Source organism: Rhinolophus hipposideros, assembly GCF_964194185.1.
Source record: "Rhinolophus hipposideros genome assembly, chromosome: 11".
NCBI classification, from domain to species: domain Eukaryota; kingdom Metazoa; phylum Chordata; class Mammalia; order Chiroptera; family Rhinolophidae; genus Rhinolophus; species Rhinolophus hipposideros.
This window is the reverse complement of record NC_138057.1, coordinates 5,910,059-5,934,127: the sequence shown is the minus strand read 5'-3', so window position 1 is coordinate 5,934,127 and position 24,069 is coordinate 5,910,059. Positions and strand designations below refer to the sequence as shown.

The 24,069-nt window shown below is 41.6% G+C and overlaps 1 protein-coding gene across 1 annotated transcript; it reads left to right on the top strand.

Moving 5' to 3' along the window:
- Positions 1 to 1,544: 1,544 nt before the first annotated feature.
- PTPDC1 (protein tyrosine phosphatase domain containing 1) lies at positions 1,545 to 18,042 on the top strand (the record flags this gene model as incomplete). Its single annotated transcript, XM_081066163.1, is given in 10 exon segments — positions 1,545 to 1,602; positions 1,605 to 1,844; positions 2,327 to 2,498; positions 4,526 to 4,606; positions 4,850 to 4,968; positions 5,775 to 5,912; positions 7,520 to 8,733; positions 11,594 to 11,779; positions 13,698 to 13,808; positions 16,092 to 18,042. Coding segments are annotated over 10 exon segments (2,439 nt in total). The 3' UTR covers positions 16,212 to 18,042.
- Between the last annotated feature and the right edge of the window lie 6,027 nt (positions 18,043 to 24,069).

The window sequence follows — 24,069 nt, the reverse complement described above, 5'->3', positions numbered from 1 at the left end:
TCACGCACCTTCTCCTCCTGCGCTCCCATGTTAACCAGCTTAACCAGTCTCTCTACTGCTCATTTAGGTGGGAAGTACTGGGACTGTCTCCAGCCCATCCTCCAGGTGCCATCTGTCCGCCCCTGTACTGTCTCACACCCATGCTTTGCTCCCTCACTCAGTCACTGTCCCAGTAGGTCCCTAGTCCTAGTCCTGGGCTTTCAGCCCTGTCTCTGCAGGGCAGTGTTAACCTCTGCTTGGTGATTTGCTCAGAAGCTGGCTCTGACTCCTGTTCCCCAGAGAGCAGATGCAGACCCTTTATTGAACACTTAGGGCCTTCTGCCAAGGTTCCAACTTGCTTTCCACGCTGCACCTACTCTTTCTTCTCCCTTAAAGCTCTGAAAGCTGTGCTTTCTGGATTAGATACATTTGTAACATTATTGTCTATTGTTACATACAAAATAACAGGGGCATGGTCCTAGACTGAGTCAGAATTCTGACACCAAATTGCCTTATTTGACAAAGTTCATCCTATTGGGAAATAGGGGGTGCATTTTAAAAGGTGTTTGCTAAAAGCATTAAGTATCTATATTAAGTATCTATCGCAGTAGATTGTTTCCGTCTGCACACGGCTGAAATACCATTTGGAGATAGAGACAGAGAGACAGACAGAGAGACGGTGGTGGGGGCGGTACAGCCTGACATGAACCAGGGAGAAGGCGGACAATCGGTGGTTGTTAGAATTTCTGTTTTCTTTATGTCCTTTATCCTCAAGTTACAACCTCCCCCTCATAAAATTCCTTAAGAAAAAGAAAAAAGTGATACTTAGGGTTTTTTTTTTATATGCCTCTGGCAAGACGTTATCCAAGCTTCTTTTCCCCGAGTCACCAACAAAAGGCACTCAATTGTGTTTTTGAGAGGCCTGGCTACTGTAACGATTTAGTAAGGGCACAACCAAGAATTGGGTTTCCACATTCTGAGAATAAAAATGTAAAAGCAAATGTCTTCTAATTAACATATCAGCCCTACAGATAGCTTTATTTGTTCTGTCCAAGAATTTAATGGTTCTATCAAGAAACCAAAGATTATGTTTTTGAAAAATGGAATGATGTTTCAATAGTGTTGTGAGGTATCCAGCAGGTCCCACTTCATTACGATTAACTCCGTCCACCCTGTTCCAAAGAGGAGTAGCAAGAGAATTTTTTTCAACATGTTCAGAGAATAGATATGAAAAGAATAAAAGAATTTAAACCTTTTAATATGTGTGTAAAAGGCAGTGTTTGCATCATAAAGACATTTTTCTAAATCCGTTACTGTATTTTAGATGTAATTCTTTGAGCAGTCAGAACTTTTAAATGTGTTTGAGAAACAAAATAGAGTAGTTGCAATTTAGGAATAATTTATTTAAAATACATGTTATTCCTCCGCACATTTGAACAATCTGTCCAATGCAGTCCGTGTGGGACTTCGCTTGTACAGTTCTGAGTGGGAATCAGTAGTGTCTTTGTGCGTTGCTTTGGAAACAAATCAGCCTATCCTGAATGGCTGTTAGATCATGTAGAGTGATGCTCACATCGCAGTGCAACTTCATCACAGAGCAGGCTGGCGCTGCCATCTCCTCACCCAGCTCTCCTCCTGGGAGCCCAGCACCATGCAGGACCCACCCCGGCGGCTTTTGGCCGTGCCCTTCCTCAGCAACTTCTTCCAGGGCCGTCGGCACTCGGCCTCAGACCCCATCCTGCGGCTGCCACCTGGGCAGTGTGCCTCTGCCACCAAGATGCTCTCCTCATCCTCTTTCCAGGTGATGGTGGCGGTGTCCTCTGTCAGCTGTGCCAAGAGAAACCTACCTTGCCCCGAGAGAAAAAGTAAAGCTCCTTTTCTTCTTAAAGATTGCCATACCTTTGAGTTTAAATTTAAGGGATGTGAAGAGGTTGTGCTGTGTTTATACCTTTTTAAATTTTAACAATTCTTCATTATACTTTTTACTATCTGTTACACTAAGAGTTTCGGGAGATATGTAATAGGAGATAAAATAATTGCATGTTTTGAGCTTGTTCATTGAAAATACAGTTTTTGAACAAACCTCATCTCCTTATAAAAGATCTGCTTTTGCTCTTCTTTTTCTTTGTGACCAGTATGACATGTGGAGGTTGTGTATGAAAATATTTTCCATATTAAGAGATAATGCACTTAGATGTAGAGAAAATGATTTTAATCATGGCAAAATGAAGAGGAGTTAGCACTGGCTCCTCATCTGCAATCCTGAGATAAAATGGAAGCTGTTTCCCAGGTCACTGTTCCACATGCAGAATGGAATTTTGAATCTTCCCTTTATTGTATGTTCTAGGAAATACAGGACGTCCAACAGCAAAATATACAAAAGTTGGAGAGCGTTTACGGCATGTCATTCCTGGACATATGGCCTGCTCCATGGCGTGTGGGGGCAGAGCGTGCAAGTACGAAAATCCAGCCCGCTGGAGTGAGCAGGAGCAGGCCATTAAGGGGGTCTACTCGTCCTGGTGAGTAATTCTGCCGGGCTTTGGTAGCTCTCCCCTGCAGCTAGATAGGACAAGGGAGTGAAGATGTATGTGGTGCCGGGACACAGCGGGCTGTGGGAGAGGGACGTTGGGGTTTGAAGTCGCAGCCTCACCTCCTGTGTCTGTCCTGGCCACCTGACGAGCCATGGCCCACTCACACAGGCGCTCTGAACCTCCATTTTCTCATGTGTGAAATGGAAATAATAAAACCAACCCCATCGGGTCTTTTCTTAATTAAGTGAAATGATGTATGTAAGTATCTTAAAGAAATGGTAATTTTTGCTCTTAAATTTCAGAAATTGCTAGAAATAATAAAAATGTGGAGCTATAAATTTGAGGAAATTCTGAGGTATATATGTAGTTTTTAGTTTCATACAGGTAAGTGTTGCCTATTTTTTATTTTGTTCCCAAATTCTGTATGAAAGGACCCATTTTCACACAAATATACTTCCAGTGTGCCTCAGTAGGAGTGGTACAATTGTTGGTTCAGTGGACAATATGAGATGCTTGCATTATTTATGGTGTGTAAGTGCACTCAGTATTGAATCATACTGCTTTTTATTAATACTAAACTGTCAAATATATCTTTTTTAATGTAGTGATATCTGAAAAGTTTTGCTAATCAAACCAAATCCCATTTGAAACAGAATTCACTGTTTAAAGAATTCTAATGGTGAATCATTTCATACAGAAAGAATCCATTTACAAATTAGATATTTGTCAATCAGCTTTTCTAATTTGCAACCTGTACCTTTTCATATTGGATTTGCTGAGCACATGGGTGGTGATATAGTCAGGGGTCCACTGTCACTGTTCTCCACAGATCATATTCTAATCCATCACTGTCTTTCTTAAAGAATGTTGTAAAAAAGCAAATACGATTCCTAAGGTGTGGTCAGACAAGTACATTTCTAATAATGTATGTAGCTTAAGGCCACAGTAATATTTTTGATTTATAGCTAACTAAACCATCTGAGTCTTTTTCATCTCTGCTGCTTTCATGTTACATCTCCCCTCATCTCATACTAAGTACTACTATTGGGGATTGTCCCAAACCTTTAGGGGCCCCTGTTGAATTTCAGGCATTACTCCAGGGGGAGGGGTATCTTTCTGGATCCTGCTCTGTTCATTTAATGTAACTGTTACTCCTCTCAGGTTCGTGTGACCCACAACTTCTGATAGACTGCCTGATGTGTCTTTTATCAGAATACTGATGAGAAATTCGACCAGAATGGAGTGAAGCCAGAGTCCTAATGTGGGACAGTCATTTGTTGAGCCTCTGTCCACTCACACACTCAGTAAACATCCATTTGTCCACAGGCCAGGCACTGTGCTAGACCTTTTCAGTTATTATCTCATCTTCATAAACTCTTGTGAAGTGGGCATTGGTAATGTCATTTTATTGATGAAGGCAGACAAACGACGTAATGTGCTACACAGCTAGAAAGTAGAAAAGGCAGCATTTGAATCCAGGCCCAACTGACTCAAAAGCTCTTATTTTAGATAAATTGCAATAACTCAGCATTTATTCATAACCATGTGTGAGGATTTTTGCTACAGACTTTATATTCATGTCTCACTAACCGTGTGAGGCAGGTGTTCTTCTCCCCATTTAGTGCATAGGTAGCTGAGCTGCAGATGGCTACCAGTCGACCCTCCTCATTTGGTTAATAACCTTTGGATCTCTATCACAGACTGTCACCTTTGCTGCCAACTGAGGTTTCTCCATTGTGTCCACTACAGTCTCATGAGAGTCCTTGAAAATGCTTTGTGGCGGTCCATAAATCCTGGAATTTGCCCTGGATTTTTTTCCAGGGATTTAAGCATCTAGGATTTCTTAGAGCCCTAATCATAATGCAAAATCAAAGCCAGATTTGTATAAGGAGATTCTCATGCTACAGAGTTGTTGAAATCATAGAAAAAGTAGGGGCTTGATATCTTGCTCTCTCAGTCCTTAGAGCTGGAATGTCCTAGGTTTTGTGCATCTAATCAGACCCTCCCATCTGCAGGGTCACAGATAACATCCTGGCCATGGCTCGCCCATCCACTGAGCTCCTCGAGAAGTACAGGATCATCGAGCAGTTCCAGAGGTACATGCCACGTCATTCACACGCTTTAATAAACCAGCTTACGTTTTCTCTTCCATTGCTTTTGACTTCAATGGAAAAATGTTTTCATTTTAACAATAGGCATAGAGCTTATTTCAAATAAGAAATTAAGGTTTTGAGAATAATTAATAATGTTTATTCATACCAAAAGTGGTTACCTTTTTTTTTTTTTTTTTTTTTTAATGCTAGCTCCCAATATGACTAATTTTTTTTTCCCCCTTTAAGCCATGGCTTAAAAACAGTCATCAACCTGCAGCGGCCGGGTGAGCATGCCAGCTGTGGGAACCCTCTGGAGCAAGAAAGTGGTTTCACGTACCTTCCTGAAGCTTTCATGGAGGCTGGCAGTAAGTCCTTCCACCTTCCTCTCCATGCGTTACTGAGGACAGCCCTCAGATACTTTTGTTTACTTAGCACTTAGGTTAAAAAGGTGATGGAAGTAAACACTGGCTGTGTAGTAGGAGGCCTCCTAAAACCTGACGATGAACTAACTTTGGCTTTAAAGAATACTACCATTCTTCTGTGGTATTGCTGTTGAAAGTGTAGGCTTTCTTTTCCTGTGAAAGGGATCTTGGGATGAGACCCTGTGGAAATGATAACATTTGATTTGTGCCTGCAGTAATTAACATGAACAGTATACCAGACCTATTATCTCATTTCATCCTTAAAGCACTCAAGTAACATAGTTGTTGTTTCTGCTCCATATATGAGGCCACACAGGCTTAACGAGTTTTGATTTGCCCAAGATCACATTGTGTCTAGCTCTTTTTTTTCCCACTAGGTGGAAAAACCATTTTATTCCACTTACAAGTCATTTAGACACATTTTTATGCTTAAGCAAGATTGTATGATTTCCTTCCATAGCAGAGGCTTTGGGGCATAGATTATTGACTATTAATTTGTAATCCTGCTTTTCCATAATCCTTTCTGGTTGAGTTTCTTAAGTAGTGCGGAATGTGCTTTGTGAGAAATGTTAACAATAAGCTTACTGAAAATGTTAAAAAGCCCATTATTCTAGGCCTACACATCCAGTGAGATCAGCGTGCCTTACAGCTTTCTGTTCTTCATGAATTCACTCACTTTCTTCAAATAACTTTGCAAGTATTTATCCTGTGTGTTGATGTTTTTTCCTGTTCTCTTTTTCATTGCCCAGTTTATTTCTACAATTTCGGATGGAAGGATTATGGTGTAGCGTCCCTTACCACCATCTTAGATATGGTTAAGGTGATGACATTTGCCTTACAAGAAGGAAAAGTAGCTATCCATTGTCACGCAGGGCTTGGTCGAACAGGTAAATTCTAGGAAGTAGTTTTATTGTCTCGTAGCATATTTAAACATATAAGGAATAATATTTCTTAATATGCAATGTCTTATGTAATTTTCCTTAACCAAAATAATAATGAAAATAGAAAGCATTGTTTCACCTACTATGTCCTAAGCGTTTTATGCTTGCTGTCTTCTTAAGTCTTTAGCAACAATGTGAGTTTTAAAGGAAGTTAAGTAATTTGCTTCATCTAGTAAGCAGCAGGGCTGTGATTTAAATTCATGGTTGTCAGGATTTTGTTTGTGAAGAAGAGTCTATTTGTACCTAGAATTCTATATAAAAATCACTGATTTTACTTAAAAAGCCAGCAGAATTTTAGTGCAGTGCTGATATTGGGGCAGAAATAAAACCATTGGGTTGGAATCTTCATTATCATCTGGTTAAACCTGACATCTGAGCTTGACTGTGTCCACAGTGTAGCTGCCACGGGGTCTCCCACCTGCTCAGGAGCTTCATCAAGGTGGGGACTCAGTTCTATTCAGTATCATCAGCTCGTATGGTCTAGCTAAAATTCCACTGTTCCTGAGAATTCCACGCAGTAGGTCTGCAGATATTTCATGCTTACACTAAAGACCTGCCCTGTCCTAGGGAAAGAGATTCGTTGGACCCTACCTACCACATACTCGAAGAACATGCAGTTTTTAGAGGTTCTGATATTCATGTGCAACGAGATTCACAACTTTGGTGAATCACACAGATGTTTTTTGGTTGCCTTTTACTTTTTGATAGTAAATTGAACTAATTGAGTAATTATTACCTTTTTGTGATTCATTTTAATTTGAAATTAATTAACAAGAATAAATTATTTTTACACTGTTAAGGATCTTTTCCTTAATATTAAGTGCTGATAGCAATATAGAAGTCTATCATGGTATGGAGAAAAACATATTAATATAGAGGCAACTCTGCAAGAAGAATTGTCAGGAAAAAAGTAATAAACTGTGAATGTAAATAATTCCCCAATTGAAAAATGCCCAGATTGGTAGAGTACCAGGCAGGAATGTGCCAACAGTTGATGGCAGTGGCAGAGGTGGGAAGTTCCAAGTGCAGTGTATGGATCCATTGGATGAACATTTTCAAAAACTGTTTGGGAAATACAAACAGGATTTTATTTCTTCTATGTTGGAGTGGGGCATAAGGAGGATAAACAGGCCAGGCCATCCCTCTTTATGCCGTTATTACTGTTATCGCCTTCTCTCCCCACATTTACTCAGCTCATTCTTCCTTACTCCACAGTTACTCAGGCATCCTTACTCACTCCACACTTAGTCATCTCTGCTTAGTCCACACTTACACTCAGACAGTTCCTGTGCTCGCCCCTGTGTACGGGGGACTGAGTGTCCTCTGTCACGGTGAGGGGCGCCATATAGACAATAACTAGATAAACAGCTTTGTAAAATGTTACAAAGTTATAATTGTCCTTAAAATGTTTCTGTATTTATATGGTTCCTAAGACATATCAAATTTAAATCATCAAAGAGTGATAAATAAAATATATATATATATATATATATATATATATATATATATATATATAAGCTTTTCTCATCCATTTTTCTCTTCTTCACTGTTAGGTGTTTTAATAGCTTGTTACTTAGTTTTTGCGACAAGAATGACTGCTGACCAAGCCATTATCTTTGTTCGGGCAAAGCGACCCAATTCCATTCAAACTCGAGGACAGCTATTGTGTGTGAGGGAATTTACTCAGTTTCTGATTCCTCTTCGAAACATATTCTCTTGCTGTGACCCCAAAGCACATGCGGTCACCTTAGCGCAGTATCTGATTCGCCAGCGGCATCTGCTTCATGGTTACGAGGCGCGACTTCTGAAACATGTGCCAAAAATTATCCACCTCGTGTGCAAATTGCTGCTGGACTTAGCTGAGAACAGGCCTGTGGCGATGCAAGAAGTGGCAAAAGTGCCTGGCCTCTCTGCCGAAATTGAAAAGACCGTTTCTGAGGTGGTCACAATGCAGCTAGATAGAGAGTTCCTGAGGCACAACAGTGATGCATTGGACTCTGTCACCCCCACTGCAGTGGTGGCAGACTTTGCGAATCAGGATGTGATTCTTTCCAATGAGCAGGAGTTTGACCCTCTTTGGAAGAGGCGGAATGTCGAGTGCATTCATCCCCTGACTCGCCTGAAAAGGCAGCTCAGCTACAGCGACTCGGATTTACAGAGGGCCGAGTTGCTTCTGGAACAGTCCGGGACTCCGTGGACGGTGCCTGCTCAGGTCCCCTTGTGCCCCAGGCTGCAGACGCCCGTAAGCCGCTGTGACGCCCCGCAGACTCCACAGCTAGATTTCAATAAGGAAACGCTGGTCTGCAATACATTTTCTTTCTGGAATCAGGCTAAATTTGGAGGCCTAGAAGGACTCAAAGATGATGGGTCACCAATTTTCCATAGGAAGACTGTTCCAAAGGAAGTACAGCGGAGTAGAACCTTCTCTTCTGGTGTTTCAGGTTCATACAAACCTGGGGAACCAGTTACATCCAACTTTGCAAATCTCCCTAAGGAGCCACACCGTTATCCCCAGCAAGGGACCCAGTGTCAGTGTGAAGCAGAGACATGCTGCAGCCCTGTGGGCTGTGCCTCCAGCCCCAAAGCACAGTCCTCAGTTGGACCAGAAACCCAGGCCAGCAAAGATGAGCCTGCCGTCACTCCACATACCACTGTGCAGTCTGAACTGAGTATTGAAGAAAGGAGAATACTGGCAGCCAAAGCCCTGGCAAACCTAAATGAGTTTGCAGAAAAGGAGGAAGTGAAAAGGAAGGTAGAAATGTGGCAGGTATTTGCATTTCACTTAATTATATATGCTTGGGTAATACGTATGTCAGAGCAAAAGCATCATACCTTTTCCCAGATTCATTGTCACAGGAATCTGTGGACATGTTGGTATAATACTTAACTTTTGAACTTCAGGTTTCTCAACTGTAGCAAGAGCCCAGTGTCATAACATCGACAGACGTGGGGCTTTTGGGTGGGCTTGTTTCAGCCTCCTGTGAAAGAAAGCACTTAGCACTTGGCAGGGTACATGAGTGAGAGCAAAGTGTGGATGTGGTTGATATCTGTAGCTTCCTTCTTTTGTGCTGGGTTTGTGAGACAGACTGATGGACAGATGGGCAGGCCATGGCAGACAGCTGTGAACGAACATGAAGGATCTCTAGGCCAACCTGAGGCCTGGCAGGGAGCCACTGACTGAGAGGCATAAATGAAATCAGAGCAAATTCTTTTGCGAAGCTCATCCACACTAGTGTTGAGTGAGGTCTGGAGGAAGCGTGACAGGTGCTGTCTGCTCAGCATTCCCTCACGTGGACTGCCCAGTCCTGCCCCGATGAGGCAACTGTCAGATCCAGAGAGCAACTGAGAGCGGCCAGTTGCTACCTGTGGACTGTTGGTTCCTGAGATTAGGTCTTTGGGGTCCATTTCTTGGCTTTTACTTAAATTACAATGTGAAATTTTAAATTTTAACCCCTTTTTGTGTTGTATTTTTACTAGAAAGACAGTCTTAAATTGGTCACACTCTGCCCTTAATGAGCAGCTGATGTAGAGAAAAGGCAGGCCATACAGACTTAGTTATCAGAAACAGGTAAACTGCCCAAATGTGGGACTGACCCAGGGAGGCCTGGCTTAGTGAAATCCTGACTTGTTAGTCCGTAATCTACCATGAGTTATTCATGTAGCTGCTCTCTGTATCCTGCCATTAATTAGGTAGGGCGTGCACACTTTTCAGGAGGGCCTGAATCTTCCAGATGCAGAGGCGGGAGAATAGACATGGAGCCTTGCTCCAGCTGACCACTGTGTGACGAGAGGAGAGCACTTGCACACACACTTTGTCTATCAGAATTGTTTTACTTAATGAACCGTTAGATGTTTTGTGTTTTTCAACATGAAGTTGTTCTTTATTTCCTACTCTTCACGGAAATGCCTTCCACTTGTCGGCAGGCCTTTCGTCTGCATCACTGTGTGCCTTGGTGACTAGCAGCAGACCTTTGGTGTCGTGGGGGACAGTTCATGGCCCCTCACGGGTCAGCCCCACTTGTACCTGCACTGCTCAGTGCAATAAATGGCATGGGCCAGATTGTTTCAACATGTAACATACACAAAAGCATTTTCTAGAGGTGAACCCTTTCCTTTGCCTCTTTTTTTTCCTTTCTTGATTTTATTATGAGCCTTTCAGTAATAAAACCAATCTGCTGAATCCAGAAACAGTAAAATGAACACGATTTAAATAGCATAATAGTAGGTCCTTTCGCATCTTTTATCTCATGTGATTTTCACAGCAGTTCTGGGAAGCAGATGATACTACTTACAGGTTCTTTGTTAATCTGTACAGTCGTCATTAATTAAGTATCACACATGGGGAAACTAAGGGTTTCATACTCTAAGGGTGACGTGCATGAGATCGAAATGCAGCAGAGCCAGGATATATATGTGTTTAATACTTTCCGTCATCCTTATGTCTTTCTAACTCCACTGAAGATTTCAGAAAATATCATGACGTAATGGCCATTTACTAAGAGGGCTTTTGAGTTGTGTTGTTTCTGACCGTCTTGTCTTCTCAAAGTATTGGCTTATTTATGAGCTAATAAAGAGAAACCCAGTGCTGGAGTACTCTGGTGGCATGGCAGAAACGTCACGGGCCAGGCTGGAGCAGCCCTGGATGGGAATGCCTGTTTTGCCCCTTTTTCGCTTTGGGCTCCTGGGCAAGTTATTTCATCTTCCCTGAGCCCTAGTACATTTGTCCCTAGCGGGGCCTCCCGGATGGGTTGCTGTGCAATCAGAGATAAGTCATGTATTATAGTTCCTGTCATATTGTAAGTGTTCTACAAATATTAGATGGGTGAATGAATGAATGGTATTAATTATTATGCTTATTACTATTGCAAACATATTTTATTTACCAAAACATAAATCTGAAATTTCCTTTCAGAAATTAAAATTCTTATTTCACTTTTCCCCTGTTCTCTGTGAAGTAAAAATTTTAAATCTGCTGCCTAAATTATCTCCAGGCATTCGGATTTTTAGCAAGTCTTCCTATTTATTTTCATCCTATCAGATGGATGCAGGCTCATTATTTGTTAAATTCCACATAGGATTCTTAAAAAGGAATTTGAAGACCTTATACCACATTTGTAATTAAGATTTGGGGGTGTGTGTGGAGGGGGGCACTTTGAAATTTCAGTCAGAAGTTTTTCCTTATCCCTGATTAATTTGCAAATATTCTCTTATTTATACCTTTTCATCTGCCATTCTACTTCATTGCAGCAAATATTTCTGTTTTGTTCGCCATGACCCTGAAAAGGAAGGCTCCCCCTGAAATGTTTCTGTGGTTTCTGAGTGAAGTGGAAAACTTAGATTAACTAAGCAGTTCTCTGCACTGAAAACTTTAACAGACCTCAGTTAGTCAGCCCAACACCTATGGGGTAGAGATGCACTTCATAGAGGGAAACGGAGGCTTGGAGAAGTTCAATATCTCAGCCCAGTGCACCTCCAGGAAGTGGGGTATTTGGAGGGGACCTGGCCTATACCAGAGCCAGAGACATTCACCCTCCTGGGCAGCCTAACGGTCATCAAATGTCAAATGGTACCTGCCTTCTTCTCCCCCTTTCTTCCTCCTCTCTTTCTTTTTCTTCCTGTCTTTTTAGAAAGAACTAAATTCCCGAGACGGAGCTTGGGAAAGAATATGTGGTGAAAAGGACCCTTTCATCCTGTGCAGTTTGATGTGGTCTTGGGTGGAACAGCTGAAGGAGCCTGTGATAACCCAAGAGGATGTGGCCATGTTGGTTGACAGACGCGCGGATGCTGCAGAAGCGCTGTTTTTATTAGAGAAGGTAAAGTAGTGGTCGGACCAGTTGGTGAAGTTAACTGTGTAAGTTGAACACACTAAAAAACATCAACTATAAAAAGGGGCATTTATGTAGAATCTCATTTCTGGGTCTAATTTAAGTTTTTCCAAGATAAAGTAAGAAATTCATACCCAGTATAAACATTTAAAAGATACAAAAATAAAAAGGGAGATAACCATAATCCCCGGAAAGCCACTTTGAATATTTTCAAGTCTTTCAGTCTTATCACTGCATATGTTAATTTGGTAAAATTCAATTCATGTACAAGCTTATGCTTCATTTTCGCTCAAAATTATATTATGACATAGGTATTGTTTTATGTTTAGTATAAGTTTTTCATAAATATTAACTTAATGGGTAGGTAATGCTCTAATTTGGGGGGGTGGGTATCATAACCACTTTTTCACTTTCAAGTATTTATTTCTACTTACCATGAGTATATAATGTGAAGCACTGTGAGGTAGGTTGGAATACGCACTCATTTGTATTTCTTTGAAAGGGTTTGTCATATATTTATGTATATAATTTGTATATGTATAAAATATAGAAGAATATAGACAAGAATAATAAAATAATAATAAATAAGAAACTGATAATAATGGTGGTTGCCTTAGCAATGTAGGAGACAACAGATCTAGGAAGGGAGGGAGGGAGATTTACTTCTCATTGTAGTTCCTTTTATACAATTTAATATTTTTGACCATATAAAGGTACTAAATTTTCATTTAAATGTAGGCTTTGCTTTTGTTTTAGGAAACAGTTATCTCAATCAGCCTTGTTACCTACTATGCTGCAGTGTAAACATCTCCCATTTCCTCATCTTCTACTATTACTAGTACACACAAAGATACGCAGACACACATAGTTGTGTGAGGCACATCTTTAAAGACAAGATTTTTCGTGTATCGGGAGTCTTTCTCTTAGGCTGTGTTCTCAGCGGTTAAATTAGAGATGAATCTGGGGAGGGCATAGGGGAGGCAGTTACCCTTGGTGGGTAGTGGCGGGCCAGCCCCTTGCTAGGATGTATTTGGTTTCACCTTTGTTCCATCTCCATAGCTGGAGAGGTAGAAGCCCTGCTTTCCTGAAAAGGGAAGGTGAAGTAACTTGCCCAAGGTATGCAGCCTGTGTCAGAGCAGGGTTCAGACTCCGATGGCTCTGGCACAAAGCTGGTGCACATTCTGTCGCATCGTCCTGTTCCATATCATTCACACCAACCCCATGTGTAGGGCATTGACTTTATTTCAGGGTTTTTACTTGTGTAGGCATCACTGTTATGATCATTTGTGTTTGCAGGTGTTTCTGTATTTCAGGCTTTGCCCTCAGAGAAGGTATCCGGGCAGATGTCGGCGGCCCTCAGGGCGATGTGTACTGGTGCACACTGTCCAGTGGTGAGCACTGGACACTTTAGAGACACTCCTTTGTGTCTCTAAGGCCGGCAGCCCCCAGGAACCAAGTCGGGACACGTTGGTCAAGGACCTTCTTCCTTAAGTGCCACTTGCTCCTGGAGGGCTGCGCTGTGTCTTCTTCCGCCCCCGGCCCTGTAGCCTCTGCCATGGGCAGGCAAGCAGGTCCATGTCGCTGTGGCAAGTCAGCACACACCAGCCAACGTGAAACGATGTGTCCAGAAACCATAGAGTGGATCAGCCCTTCAGTTCACTGCCAGGAAGACATTTCATTTGAAATTGCTCTTTATGTAATACTTGACCAGCTTTGATTTTATCTCCTGAAAGCTTTTCAAACATGTAACAATGAACATTGGTAGAGCCCTTGGCAGACAGTGTAGTATTGGAGGTTATGAGTACTTGGTTGCAACCAGTCAGTTCCTGGCTGTGCAGCTGCTTTGGATTTATTTCTTGAGGCATTTTTCAGACAACTTGTGTTATTTTGACTTCTGCGAAAACAGGGCCAGCACCAGACTGTTCTTTGTGTGCTGCACTGCATAGCAAGCCTGTGGACGATTCCCGTGCACGTGGAGGATGCCGCCCTTGCCCACGCCATTAAAGCATTCACTAAGGTGGGTGGCATACCTCCTTCCCCGCAGACCACGAGCAGCATCATCCTTGTAAACCAGAACCCAGAGGTCATCAGTGTCCTCTAAAATACAACTTTTAGCTATGTTTCCTCTTAATGGAAATATGTTTGACATTTCTTAAAAAGTAGTTGCAGACTTTGGGCCAAAAAAATATCAGTTTCCTAACAGTGATGTTAGAAAAAAGCTGAACTGTGGGTTTTTTGAAAGAGAACATTGGAACAAAGAGCTTTATAGAGAGAGAGAAACAATTAGGTGTTGAGAAAGTAGTTTTAAATGATGTGCCTGGTAGGAATCGGAGAATCTTCTTGTTGAGCCAGTTCTACCTTGGGGCTAAGCAAGAAATCATCTGTTGAGAATTCAACATCCAGCACTGACGATTCGGTAGTGTGTCCTGGTTGGCAAATCCTAAGGAAAGAGAATAAAAAAGAGTCCTTTTTGTGTACATCGTTTTGGCTTGCACCAATCTTTCCTGGTGGAGGAAAGAAGCTAGATTCCTACCAAGAGAAAAGGTTCCCTCACCCATTCAGCTAATTTGTTGGTACCTCTCACGATACAAAAATGTCACTAAACAAAGCAACCAGCTTTGCACGTCTGTGTCTGTGGTTAGCATTCATGATGATAGCAGTTATTTGCACTCAGCCGCCAGTCTCCTCCCCCTTCCAGTCTTTCCAAAATGAGGTCCTCCTGGCAGGCTTGTTCCTCATCCTGGGCTTTATGGACTAAGTTTCCAGAGTCAGTAGGTCAAACCCCAGTCATGTGATCCTTTACATCTATATTGTATTACATTTTCATAGACCTAGAAAGCTACCTGCTGTGTGGCGAGGGTTGTGATTTGGTGTTTAACAAAGTAAACAATTGAAAGTGTTATTAATGTTAGTAAGATGATTTTGCAAATAGGATAGACAATATAGGGGTTAAGATAAAAATAAATTTCTGATTTAATGGAAAGAAAATCCTTAATATTGGTCCTTCTGAAAACAATAGGAATTCTTTACAACTTCTTTTGGCCTTTTAGGGGGATGCTAATGAATAGTTAAACATACCTGTTGTTCCAAACCTAACTATAAAAATGTTAGGAGACACGTCTTGGCTGACTCCACTTGTGCACAATCTTATAAGCAGAGGCTGTGACAGCTCTTTTCCCAGGCTCTTCAAGGAAGTCTGTGTGGCGTCTAGTGCCGTGTAGTGAAAATCACGTCTCCCTTCAGGCCAGAGCTTAGCAGGCTTGCTGCAGCCCCCGCATCATCCATGGGGCTCCTGAGCTATGATGCAAATGCCTCCACCTGTACCCTCCAAGCCACCTCCGTGTGATGTGGAGGGCAAGGGACCCCATGTGATTATGTTGTTTGAGTTACAAAATTGTTTGTCTCTGACCCAGCAGTCTTGTGTGTCCTGCTGATGTTCCCACCCTGGGGAACGAACTTGGTAGTGTGTGAGCAGGGTAAAATTCCAGACCCTTTCCAGTCCTTCACGAGGGTACAGCCTTCCCTCTCTCCCCTTCAGGAGGAGGGGGGGGGGGTCAGTGGCCAAGTGATCTGATCCTGTTCTAAGGAGCCACACATTTCTGTGGTGGGGGGGTGGAAGCCTGGTCATTTCTCTGGTTCTTCATCCTGCATCACTCCTAACCCTGCAGTACGGTGGAGTTGGTCAAACAGTCCACACGTGTACATGGTGCCTTCCTACCAAGTGGAAAGGAAGCTGCTGCGTAGGTTTTTACGAGTGTATGTGCCATACGTGTCAGACGCTCATAGTTAATGCCCACAGAAGCCCTAAGGAGATGGGCACTATGACTTCCTTTTTACAGAAAAATCAGGTATGACCTGAGCTGCATGGCCGGCAGGTAAAGAGCCAGGCTCCCATTCAGGTCACCCAATGCAACACTGACAATGGTGCGTGTTGTTTTCACAAGAAGACCTTTCCCTTCTATCATCAGTGATCCGTCTCTGGATTCAAAACTCACTTCACACTCACTGTTGATTTGTTCCTGACAGTATATGAGTATACGACATATGCAGGCACTGGATTTAATTCTTTGGGTTTTCATTGATAAATTTGATATGATGTGATATTGATGTGAATTCTAATATATTGGCAATTCTTCCAAGTTAAAATTAATGTACAAAGTGTATTGTGTTTACTTTTAAATTGTATATAATTTTGTTTAAAAATGTTAATTTTTTTCTCTACCCCATTTTTTTTCTCCCAGAATAGACTGGTTAAAATTCTTCTCACAGTATCCTGAATATAAATTTTCTTTGTCATCAGGTTAATTTAGATTCTGAAAATGGACCAGTAGTTTACAACACTCTGAAGAAAATATTCAAACACACACTGGAAGAAAAAAGAAAAATGACAAAAGACAGCCCTAAGCCTAGTGTTGAGTGAAGCTGACTTTCCCCTCACGGTGAATATTTCAGACCTGAAGATCCAGACAGTATTCCTGTTCCGAGGTGAACAAGTTAAAGTATGGAGCTGCTTTGTCTTGTAGCACTTTATTTCAGATGCTCTTGGTTTGTGCTAAGAATGACTGCTTCTATTTGGAGCAATTATTTATTTTAAAATATCATTGAGCTACATTTTTGTGTTGAAAATTGCCATAAAGTTGGTGCCACTTTCTTTTATTTATTTAAGTGAATTAATATTGTTATACTAATATTTTAAGTATGTGGTGTTTACATCCTATTCGTATTGGCATTTTGGAAAACATTGTAACGCTTCTTTCGAAAACAATTATCTTGTTGATGGAACACTTTCTAAAGTTTTTACCAAATAGATAATATTAGTAGTAAAACCTCACTGTGTATCCCTCCCCTGATACCTGACCCAAGGAAGTCACCAAATGTCTTAAACGTTTTTATATTTCTTAAGAAGGCTATTGATACACATTTTTAAAGGACTTTTTTAAAATATTGTTTGAAATTTTTCTTTTTTTATAAATGTGGCAAAGCTTTTCAAAGTGTGTTATTTTTCAGAGTGATTTAGTTTTATACTACAGGAATGGCTATGAGGTGGTGAGGATTCTTGTAGAAGGTAGACTTGCCCTTTGTCAGGTTTTAGACAACCTCAGCAACCTCTGCTCAGGAGCGGTTCTCACATATCAAGCCTTATTCCAACTCTCCTGGGTTGCTGCTGAGCCAAATAGCATCTTTACAGAGGAAATTGGATCAGTGGCAGGCACTGGGAAGCTGCTCTGAAGCAGGACTCCACAGAAAGGCCAGTCTCGAGGGTGGGCTCTGCAGGCCTGCTCTGTCTGGGTGCGGTCGCTGCTCCCGGAGCCGCATCCCTGCTGCCTCTGTGGTAGTGTGAGCACTGGCCTACACCCCACACCTGCCATTCCACACACCGAGGTGCCTCAGCACCCTACCTTTGGCTGCTTTTTAACTACGAGAAATGAAATTTTTAAACTGACTTTGACCCACTTAGGTTGCATTCACCCTACTGGCTTTAGATAAGAAGTAGCCGCTTAAACTAGTTCCTTGTAGAACCAAACTAGCAGTCAGCAATTGAAACCGTAACTATTATTTAAATAAACAGGTGGGGTACCTGAGGCCAAGCCACAGAGAGGATTGGAGTTTTCCCAATAAAGATATTAGTCAAACCAGTTTCAAACTAAAGAAGCTACTACTTAAGCTTAAAGATAGAACTTCAGGGAAAGCAAGACTAATATACAACAAATAAAATTTCTTCAACTCTTGCATTTATGAATCAAGCTCTAGCACATGAAAAATATTTTAGTCATTATTAGTCTTACTAACTCTGATGGCAAACACTAAATGCCATTGTCTCCTACACTGTTTGAATTTTCTTAGGAAATCAAATTCAGTGAATTTTAATGAACTCAGTTGTCCATTCCTGAAATTTCTCATTTTCAAGTGCCTGATCTGGGAAAGTAGGGGAGAAAACAATTACATTTTATCCAAAGGTACATTATAAAAATGTTTGTTACCCAAAAAGATATCTGTCCTCATCGCAGTCAATCTCACATGGGCAAGTGGCACCATGGTTCATTTGATGAATGGTTATTGGCCTATGCATCTCAAACGACCATTTCAAATTAAAGGATAGACTCTGTACAGCCATGATGTGACCATGACAGTGCACATCTAAAATCTGAGTGCGTCAGCCTGAGAAGGAGAGATGGTGGGAGAATTCATGAGGCTGTATACAGTTATTGTATTTATCTGAATAAAAGGGAAAAGAACAACCCATAACCCTCATCTTGTACTTCTTTTGCTTGAGAGTAATGCATGTCTTGATGATAAACATGCAGTTTTGTCATTAGATTATCCTGATGGGCAGACTGAATTGTAGGCTGAATAGTCGGCTAGCCAAGCTCTGGAAAGTCTGGACTCTGTTGGTTCACAGTGACCATGGGCGTTTGAGGTGCGGGGGACCAGGGTTGGAGAGTTCTGAGAGGAATGGGTAAGGAGAATCTCAAGGCCGACAGGATTCCTGCCTTCCTAAATTTGAATGGATGAGGAGTTCTTTGTTGCCCAGAGGATAGAAATCTACCTATTGGAAAAAGTTACAGGGTTGCAAAATTCAGCTCAACAGAAGTGGGGAAAGGCCCAAAGCACACACATGCAGAACCTACTGCTGCAGCCAAGCACATGCGTTGTCTTGCTTACTTCTTTTGAGAGAGAAGTATTCATACTTGCCTAAGGAAGGCATCCTGGTCTGACAGACTAAACCACGTTTCCCCCCACACCCACTCCTGCTGAAGCCACCTGCCTGTGGAGCTTCTCACCAGGTGGAACTTCCCAGCATGGAGCACCCCGTCAGAGACCTGAGGCCCTGTTAGCGCTAGACTCCACGATAGCATTATAGAGCATCCTAGTATCCATAAGTACAGGGAAAATCCCACGTTTTTGGTCTACTGAAGGCTGAGCTGGCTGTTACTATCATAGGATCTCTAGCACATCACACTTAGGAAGTGCATGATTTCTTGCCACTTTTGGATTTTTTCTACTTGAGAGCATTTGCTGATGTTCTTTGAGCTAAAGTGCTGCTGATTTAGAGATTGCTTCATCTCTGTGCGTAACTCAGAAGTACTGTGCCGATCGCCAGTCATATCTTCAGGCAGTTTCCCAATTTATCTGAGAAAGTACGCGCTTTCAGCACTCTGAATTCCATGAAAATAGCTCTATGTCATACTTCAGTAGAGAGAAAGTTTCTCTATTTTCTTTTAAATGGACTGCTTACTCATACACTTGGGTGCTGTTTCAGGCTATTCTCTAGATGTCTGGAAAAATTCCAAGGAGAGTGTGTTATAAGACAAAGTGCATGCCCCAAGTTCTCAATATTTCAAGATCCCCAAATAATTTTGGGGATTCATTAAAAGTGACAGTTTACTCATAGGATCTTTGTTATTGTTCCAAATTAACAAGCACTAATATATTTTCAATGCAAGTAAGTTATGAACAACATTCCCTTTGGTGCTTTTTATTTTTGTGAATGTGGCCTGGGATTAACCCTTACCTCAAAGAGCTCTTTTCGATGGTAGGTAGATGGTTGAACATTGTGTACAGATAAACTAGCAGGGGAAAAAAAATCAGCAAGTCCTGTTAGGCAGTGGTGCATTATTTTTTAGTTATGTTTTTAGGCATGAGCTTATCTCTGATTAGCCCAACAGTGACAATAAAACTGATTTATCAAGTCATCACAATGGAGCCATTCACTAGTGGAGCTGTGGTGAACCTTCGTTCCAAGCCAGCCAATGAAACATGCAGTCACTAAAAATAATGTCACAATAAGACTAAAATCATAAACCCTTTTGCACTGCAAATAAAGGTTTCATACATGCGCTACAATTTGTATCGCAACAGAAGGCTGTTATGCCCTTGCCACCTGGCTTTCTTGATTAAATTGAAAAGATGGTTTAAGATTATGTATTTGGAGAAATTAGTTTTTGGAATAGGTTTCTATTTACATGACCATTTTATTAGAGTCTGCAAATACTCCTTGGTTTTCATTTAGTGGATTCCTTTGTCATTTTCTGTCTCATAAAAATGCAAACAAAATGACTCAGGCATTGAATTAGGTTGAATCACATAGAATGGTCATTTCTGCAGATCCAAATAACCAAATACTGGTCATTTTATATGGTTCAAATGAATATTAATTGCAATGTTTCTGGGACCAGTAGGTGACAGTTCCTGAATACTTTTGGCAAAGTTTAGATTAGATGATCAGTTATTTTCTAAGAATATCCTATATGCTCACAGAATTGCAATCCAAGTGGAAGAGAGTGATATAAAACTCATATTCTTGCAGCAACAGGTTTGTGCCTACTCTGCTTGGCCCTCTGCTAATGCTGGGGACACACGGGTCATTTATTCAGTCATTCACCTTCCATCCCGGAGCCGTGCATGTCCACACCCATCGCATCACTAGTTCGTGCCATCTCCCTCTGCCAGCACCCTCACTGACTTCTGCACTGTCTACTGCCCAGCTGCCTCCTTTAATCCACGCGTCCGTTCTTTCTACACAGTGCTGGAAGATGAATTCTCAATACTTTATCATTCCGTTAATTCAGAATGCCCTTCAAAACTTGGCTCTGATTTCTTCGAATGGAATATGTGGTAACTGACTCTTTGTTAAGTATAATTACATTCAACTACCTGACTACCCCACAGCCCGGAGAGATGGAAAGGTGCTTTGATCTGAATTCTGTCTTTCTAAACTTGCTATGTCAAAGCCCCAACCCCTAGTACTTCAGAATGTGACCGAATTTGGAAATAGGGTCTTCAAAGGAGAAACTATGTTAAAATGAGGTCATTAGAATGGGCTTTAATCCAACATGACTGGTGTCCTTCTAAGAAGAGGACCTTAGGACCCAGACAGGCCCAGAGGAGAGAGTACGTGAGGACACAGGGAGAAGATGGCTGTCTGCAAGTCAAGGAGAGAGGCCTCAGCAGAAACCAGCCCTGCCAACACCGGGATCTCAGACTTCCAGCCTCCAGGACTGTGAGGAAGTAAATACCTGGTGTTTCAGCCTCCCAGTCTATGGTATTTGTTACACATCCCAAGCTGACAAGAATAGGAGACAAAATTCCCTGCTCTTCCCTCAGTGCTCCCATTTCACCTTGTGTGAGTTTGTAATAGTTTTACCTAAAAAAACCACATTGCTTGTTTTGCCTGTTTATAAACTTGACATAAATTAAAGAATTCAGTGTGTATCCTCCTGTGGCCTGCTTTTATTGTTCAGCACGCTTCTCACATTTGTGTCAATGTGTGATGTGCAATTTGTGTGCTCACTACTACGTAGCAATCTGTATGTGGATACACCATAATTTATCCCTTGACTTGTGATAGACACTGGGTGGTTTATATTGTACATGAATATAACACGTGGGAGAAGTCCGGTCATCAAAATGGTGGCGTGAGGGGAGCCTCTGTAAATCTCCCCTGGTATTTACAACAAATCAAACAACTGTAACTCCACAAAGGACTTCCTGCACAGCAGACAGGCAAGACGAAGAGACCCACTACTGAATTCACCTATAGGTGGGCAAATCGCGCGAGCTGGAAGGGGGGAAGGGAGAAGTGCGGAGACGGAGATGCGTGGGCGCAGGACGCAGATCTAGCTCAGAGCTCTGAGCTCGCTGCATCCCAGAACTACCGCAGCTGAGGGAGAGGGAAGAACTCGGACTGCTAGGACTCCGCTTACGGCCCACAGGGCTGAGGAGACAGCATATAACAAAGCTGAACCCAACGCTCACAGCAGAGACCTCGGAGCAAAGACTGAGAGAAGAAGGCTGAAAATGGTGGTTTAAGCCCTCATTGCCAAGCAGTGAATGGAAGCCTTAGGCACTGAGACTAGGCGCCCCTTCCCTACCCTCCCAGGCTCGCCCCGCTCCCACCTGTCCAGTGCTAGAAGCGGAACAGTAGCAATGTCAGATCAAAAGAACAGAATATTTGCTGTTCTGAGAACTGTGGACCACAGACACAGATTCCCAGCCCAACTACTACCGGCAAAGAGGAGGGAGCTATGGAAGCAGAACCAGCTGTGGTGGTAGTCGCCTGCATTGCTCTGGACCGCCTCTCACAACTCACCCCGCCCCTGGCCCCACCTATCTGGGCGAATCCCTGCAGGAGTAAACAGAACTGATGAAACGTATGGGCTATGAATCTGGTGCAGAAAGAGCTTTGGAACTTCAAAAGCTCTCCGCATCCCCACAGGGACATGGCGCCCTATGACCCAGGCGAACTGTTAACAGAAGAGAAGCCGGTCGCCCAGGGAATCCCCCCATTGTGTAAGAAGCTGGAACAGTGCAGAAAAAACATAGCACTACTGTGTGAGAGAAAAAAAAAGGCTGCAGTCGAAAATAAAATAAAACATTCTACCAAGAAGTACTGGAAAACAAAAGAAAGACCTCTTCTTATCAACCTGTTGCAGAAGCCACTCCTGTATATGGCTAGGAAGAGAAATAATAAATCAGTAATTACCATGAATAACGAAGGCAACAAGACAGCTCAGAAAGAAAGTGATAAGTCTCCAGAAAAGGAACTTAAAGATACGGAAATATGTGATTTAAATGACAGAGAATTCAAGATTGCAGTTCTGAAAAAACTCAACGAGATGCAAGAAAACACAGAAAGGCAGTTTAATGAACTAAAAAACATAATCAAAGAACAACATGAGCATTTTACAAAAGAGATTGAAATTTTAAAACAGAAACAAATAGAATTGCTGGACATTAAGAACTCAATAGAAGAAATTAAGAATGAAATAACCAGCTTAGGTAGTAGAGTTGACCAGATGGAGGAAAGAATCAGTGACATCAAAGATAGAAACCTGGAAATGACAGATGGAAGAAGAAAGAGACTTGAGACTTAAAAGAAATGAAAGAACTCTACTACAAGAACTTTCTGACTCTATCAGAAAGAGCAATATAAGAATAATGGGCCTACCAGAAGGAGAAGAAATAGAGAAGGGAACAGAATATACTCAAACAAATTGTTGATGAGAACTTCCCAAATTTGTGGGAAGAAGTGGATCCTCGAATCCAAGAAGCAAATAGAACACCTAATTACCTCAATCCCAACAGGCCTTCTTCAAGGCACATTGTATTGAAGCTGTCTAAAATTAACGCCAAAGAAAGATTCCTCAAGGCAGCCAGGGAAAAGAAGACGGTAACCTACAAAGGAAAGCCCATTAGATTATCATCAGATTTTTCAGCAGAAACTCTACAAGCCAGGAGGAAGTGGAACCAAATATTCAAACTATTGAAAGAAAGAAATTATGAGCCAAGAATAATACATCCAGCAAAGATATCCTTTAGATATGAAGGAGGAATAAAGACCTTTCCAGACATACAGAAGCTGAGGGAATTTTCTAATACACAACCTGCACTACAAGAAATACTAAAGGAGGCTGTTTGACCACCATCAATAGGGACAATTTGTGGCAACCAAAACATAAAAAGGGGAAGAGTAAAGGCCTGAACCGGAATATGGGAATGGAGAAAGTAAGCATGCTGAAGCAAATGGAATACTCTAAATATCAAACTTTCTTTTACATACACCTAAGGGTAACCACTCAAAAAAAATCCAGAACTGAAATACATACTGTAATAAAAGAAGAAACAGAGGGAAACATCATAGAATACCACCACAGAGAAATAATAGACAACAACAAAAAGGCAAAGAAACAATGGAGACACAGCCTTACCAGAAAACTAAAGATAGAATGACAGGAAATCCTCACATATCAATAATTACCCTAAATGTAAATAGACTGAACTCACCAATAAAAAGGCACAGAGTAGCAGATTGGATAAAAACTAAACCCAACCATATGCTGTCTCCAAGAGATATATCTCAGCTACAAGGACAAGCATAGACTCAAAGTGAAAGGGTGGAAATTGACACTCCAAGCAAATGGTATCTAGAGAATATCAGTTGTAGCCATACTGATATCAGATGAAACAGACTTTAGGGTGAAAAAGGTAACAAGAGACAAAGATGGACATTTCATAATGGTAAAGGGGACTATACAACAAGAAGACATAACAGTCATCAATAGTTATGCCCCCAAGCAGGGAACACCGAAATATACCAAGCAATTATTAAGAGAACTAAAGGGAGAAATTGACCAAAACACAATTATACTAGGGAACTTAAATACATCATTGACAGCTATGGATAGATCATCCAAACAGAAAATAAATGATGAAATAGCAGCCCTAAATGACACATTAGATGAAATGGACATAATTGACATATATAGAGAACTTCATCG